General features: G+C 45.7%; 1 protein-coding gene across 1 annotated transcript; it reads right to left on the reverse strand.

The window, feature by feature from the left end:
- Positions 1 to 418: 418 nt before the first annotated feature.
- LOC134050101 (adrenodoxin-like) lies at positions 419 to 4,874 on the reverse strand. The gene is made up of 4 exons (XM_062502953.1): positions 4,435 to 4,874; positions 1,322 to 1,446; positions 764 to 893; positions 419 to 539 (listed from the first exon to the last, which is right to left on the reverse strand). The coding sequence occupies exons 1-4, from the start codon at positions 4,605 to 4,607 to the stop codon at positions 419 to 421; spliced, it is 549 nt and encodes a 182-aa protein (XP_062358937.1). The 5' UTR covers positions 4,608 to 4,874.
- Between the last annotated feature and the right edge of the window lie 390 nt (positions 4,875 to 5,264).

Genomic DNA, 5,264 nt, shown 5'->3' on the forward strand with positions numbered 1-5,264 from the left:
CAAACAGCAATCTCTTCTTAAACTTCCCAAATTGGAAAAGTCTGCTCCACTTTTAAAGACCCAAGCCTTGCAAAATTCTGAGCAGTTACTCAGAATAGCAGAATTCTTAAATTTCATAGGAGAAAGCGAGTCACGTACAGCAAAGATATTTACTGACACCCACCCAGGGAAATATAAAGCCATACACTTTAATCCAGTTGCATTCAGCAGAGCATTTAAGCACTTAAAATACACACCAAAGACACAATTAAGCATGATGCCTTGTTTAAATAAGAGATTTGCCAAACACACCTTTTATACTGAATCAGAGCTTTACAGCCTACTGCAAGCCAGCCACAAAAAGCTGTAGTGTCAACCAAAAGCTAAGTACCCTGCCTTGCCTAAATGAGGATTTAAGTTGTGCAGCAGTCATTTCCAGTTACTGTTTGCTTTGCTTTCCAACCTCCAGCTGCCTCCTCATGTCAGACACATCCATGGGCACCCTCACCGTCAGACCATCCATCGACTTCTTCACACACACCTGGCAGCCAAGGCGCGAGCTGAGAAGAAAACATGAAGTGAGACTCCTCTGTTCCCAAAGTAAAGGGAGAAATCCCCCACCCACACTGGGATGTCTGGTCTAGGATGGGTTTTCACTAACTCTCCTGCTCTCAAGGCACAGCTATAATACAGAACAAGCCCCATCCCCTTGGAAAGAGGTGCCACATGGTGCAAATCTGCCTCAGAGGCTTGAGGATCTGCTGTGACCAGCAGGGAGGCTTACGTGTCAGTGAGTCCATATGCCAAGTCCAGCATGTCGAGTTCTTCATCTGAGATGGCATCAAGCTTTTGGAAGGTGTCCTTGTCAAAGATGAGGTGACAGGTCGAGCAGGCTAATGTCCCTTCACAGGCACCTGGCAGAGAAACAAGGGGATGGCAGCAAATCAGGAAAAATAAGGGGGTGAGAGCCACCATCTTTAGGAACAGTGTGAGAAAAGGCCCTGTAACAGATCTGGAGCATGCCAAAAGAGATGCTAGGAAACACAACAGATAGATGCAGTTTCCAGCCTCCCTCTTCTCTGGGAGAATCACCATCAGTTTCCAAATTTTTACATCAGCTCTATGCAGCCAAAAGCACTGACAGAGGCTGCTGGGATGCCAGTGGTGACTGTGTGAGGTTACATTGCCATCTCAGCATGGTGAGCCACCCAGCAAGCAGCCAGTGGGGAAAGGAAGCCTGTTTATGGTCTTTGCAGAACACAGGGGCATATGTACTGTTGTACTATTCCTAAGTACCCACTAGCCCTAACAGGACATGTACATATCCTGCTGGAGCACCTACCAAATCCATCAATGGCCAAGTTGTGATTGACTACCACTTCCAGCAAACTCTGCCCTTCTTTGGCTGTGGTCGTAAGTCGCTCTCCATCCCGATTTATAAAATGTACTGTCACCTGACCCTCGGAGCTGTAAGACAAATTTGCAAAAAATCAGAGGAATCCACCCTTTTCTATACATCCACAACTGAGGTCTTTGGGCTGAATGCTAGAGACATGGCAGTTGGAGGAAAATGTGCTTGCAAACACTTTCCCAAAGGATTATGCCATGCCCAAAGAAAAAATTCAAATTATCAGTTCTCAGTGGCAGGCAAATCTGAGTTGCCCCAAAATATTTACCACTTTATCAAACAGCCCACAGGATAAATGTCTATCTGTGTACAAACAAGTGCAGGTGTTCTGCAGGTGCTTCCCCTGCTTGGTCTGGCTGGCAGAGGGAGCATGTGTAGGCAGACAGAGCATTTGCAAGTCCCAGGCCTGGGATGTTAGTCCTGGGTAGAGTGGTGCAATAACCAGCAAAGTGCTTAAGATCAGATACATAAACCAGCAAGAAGGGCTGTTGTCATTCATGTTTTGCTTCCCCTTCCCTTTCCAAGGGGATTACTTGATGATTGGTCCTTTTCTGCTGCTTTTTCTTCCATGAAGTGCCCACTCTATTCCTTAACTCCATCACAGGGAGCCTTATTGTGGTCAGACATGCCCAGCCCTGCCTTCCAAGAGCTACTGGGCTGAGTAACTTCCTCTGAGCTAATGTGATCCACGGTCAGGAAAAATTGCTAGTTATTTTGACAGTCTGCAAGATCTAATCTGGCCAAGAGTTAGGAACATGGCCATCAGCTTCTCTTAATGATAACTTGCAGAAAGGGCATCTACAAATGAGAGGGAAACAGCATCCAGTTCATCTCCTCCTGACAAGGCTCTCACACCAATCTGGAGAAGGCTGCTACCTTGACAGCAGTGTTCAGGATTTCTTACCAAGAAAATTCCGATATTCTGAGACTTTTATATTTGCCAGAGGAAGCACATGAGCAAACACTGGTTTTTGCTTAGTATACATACTAAATGTTCCCTTATATCTAAGGAGGTCCCAGTCACCCAAAGGTAACCCTCCTGTGCTGAAAGAAGGCAGCACCCTGGAGGTAGCTGGGCCTTTTGCCCACTAACTCTCAGTGTGGCACTGCCCAAGTGCCCATCATCCCAAAGCCCAGGGCATTCTCCAGTGGCAGAAGCTTCTCTTTCATCAGGCTGACAACATACACCAGTTTCCTTCAATATAGACACCTACAGATATTTCTAAATACACAATTTAAAGACTAGTTCTCAAATGTCAAAACAAAATAATCCTCCTCATTTTTGATGGAACAGAGCAATTAATTCAATTTGTATGGGAAATAGGCATACAAAGCATTTTAAGGCAATGTTTGGTTTATCTTTATGGGTGAAATAATTTGTTACACAATAGAAATGGTAAAGTGATAGAATTCCACTTAGTGCTGCAACCGAATGGATTTTTCAGCTGGATAATGAGAGATGCAGAGACTGCTGGATGCAAAAACCTCCAAAGCTGTCTGCACATTTATTGACAGAAAGCTTAATTCCTGTTATCCTTGAGGCACCTAGAGCTTTAGCCAACATTAGTTGCAGGAGAATCTCTGCACCAACCTCCCACAAATCTATTTCCCTGCAGTTCCTCTGAGTTCAACCCTTGCTTTGGTTGTTGCTGCCAGTTATGTGGGCCCCAAGGCAGCCAAGCTGCAGCCAGGGACAGTACACAGACTATCCAGGTAGCTACAAGGAAAGATTGATGCTGTTGTGAGATACTCTGCATGACTGGATAAGCCTGGCTGCAGAGTTGTCTTCTCAAGAGCAGGGATGATGCCAAGCACTCCTGACCATGATGCAGAGAACACCTCCAAGCAGCTTCCCTCTACGCTGGCTCAAGGGAACATTTAAGGTATCTGGCTGTGTTCTCAGGACTGGTGCCTTGCATACTGGTCTCATTGCCCTTATATCCCTCAAATCAGTCCCAGGCTCAAGTCTCTGAAAGACACTTGTTTTGGCTACCCAAAGCTGGAAACAAAGTCTGCAGCTTTTAATTTTATTTACTTTTGAGTTTGTTTATTGGTGTTTTTGAAACAATGAAAAAATTACTTTCACATTTTGTTAAGTAATTTTGAACCAGGATTAAGGGGAGAAAAAAACCCCAAAAAATTAGTTTGACTAAATTTTGATTCATTTAGTCTGAACTATTTTACAACGGCATTACTGTCACAGGATACGTGGTCAGAGGTTTGGAAAAATCTTACCAGGATGTGATAAACTCAACACTGCAAATTCAGTGTACGCCAACTGATTATTCTCTTTTAAAAATTAATATCTCAAACCTTTTGTGACAGGAAAGTAGTGAAGGAGGTTTCAAGAAAGTAGTTCTTTAGTTCTTCCCCCTGTCAATGTTTTCACTAAAAGATACTTTCCAAGGCCATACAAACCAGCAAGATGCCTACAAGCACTGCCAGAGATAATTTCATAAGCAACAAACCAATTAGAAATAAATCTTATTGCTAATGAGTCTTCATAAATCCCACCAAGCAGGGTCATCACTATGACTTTTCTCTAAGGTCAGATAGCAAAATGGTTTATTGTATTTTCTGTGAGGTGGTTGGGATCTCTCTCTCTCAATGCCTAGCAGATTACAGTCTGACCTAGGTGATACTACTCAAGGAGATCCACAAATTACATTTATTTTACCATCTCTTCCTGAACTATCCCTGAAGCAGAGAAAGGAAAGGCTGGCAAGGAGCCTGCTGTAGTTCCTGCTGTGGAAATGGGCCAAAGGACTCTTGTGCCTCTGTCACCTTCACAAGCTGGCTCCCAGCCACTAGCTGTGAACCCCACAGCTCTGGAGGCAGGACTAGCACCTCTGACAGGTTGCCACAGCACCTCTCAGGCTGGGTGCTGGCACCACCTTCCTCCCACCTACATCTTCTCACCTAAGGTGATGGTCTTGTCCCCCACCTGCCACACGCCGTGGCTTTGCTGGCCTCTCCTCATCCTGTCACGGGCAAGGCAGAGGTGCACACCCATCCCTTCACATGCAGCAAGGGAGCATTTGACTCACCTTGACTCCCCAGAGCCATCCTGGAACCCATGTGTGGAGCTGAAGCCTCTTTCTGTCCACTTTGCCAGGCTGTGGTGCTGCTCAGTCACACCACAGAGAAGAACGAGGCGAATTTTGCTCATGTTCAGTCCACGCTGCAAGGGCCGCATGAGCCCCAAGATGCCGTGAGCCATCCTGCTGCTCCGGGCCCTGCTCTGTGTCCCCTGAGCTGTCCTTTGATGCAAGGACAGCTTGATTAGGGACTTATACAGCTGGGGAGGATGGGGGGGGGAAGAAAAAAAAAAAAAAAAAAGAAGAGTAGGACAACCTCCCTAAGGGTGGAGGGAGGGAGAAGGGAGGGGAACCAGGAAGGAAGGATGGACAAAGGGATTGTGCTCGGATCTTGCTGCAGTCCAGCCCATCAGGGCATGGGAATTGGTCGAAGCACAGCAACATGTGAAACATCACCTCCACATGCCAGTTTCCAAGCAATGCTCACTTTGTTCTCCTTATGGGCTTCCCTTTTAGGAGCCAGAACTAAATCCAATTTCAGGAGAAATATTCATTGTTATGCTAATCATACAAGGAGTTTGCAAGTTGAGGGCTGGAAGAATAGAGAAGCAGGAGTGCTGATGACTGCTGCCTTTAGGAGAGGGGCACACAGTTCCTACAGCAATTGAGGGAAAGCAAGACACAAGAATTCTGATTTTAATGGCATCCAGCCACATCATTGCCTTACCCAATGCAGCAGGCTCCCATCTCTAAAATGTGAATTTTCACTTCACATGATGGTGGTGAGAAGCAGCCACACTTAGCTGCTAATTTGCTAAACTCTCTGCTGAAAAGTACCA

The sequence above is a fragment of the Cinclus cinclus genome, chromosome 15 (genome assembly GCF_963662255.1).
Source record: "Cinclus cinclus chromosome 15, bCinCin1.1, whole genome shotgun sequence".
NCBI lineage: Eukaryota > Metazoa > Chordata > Aves > Passeriformes > Cinclidae > Cinclus > Cinclus cinclus.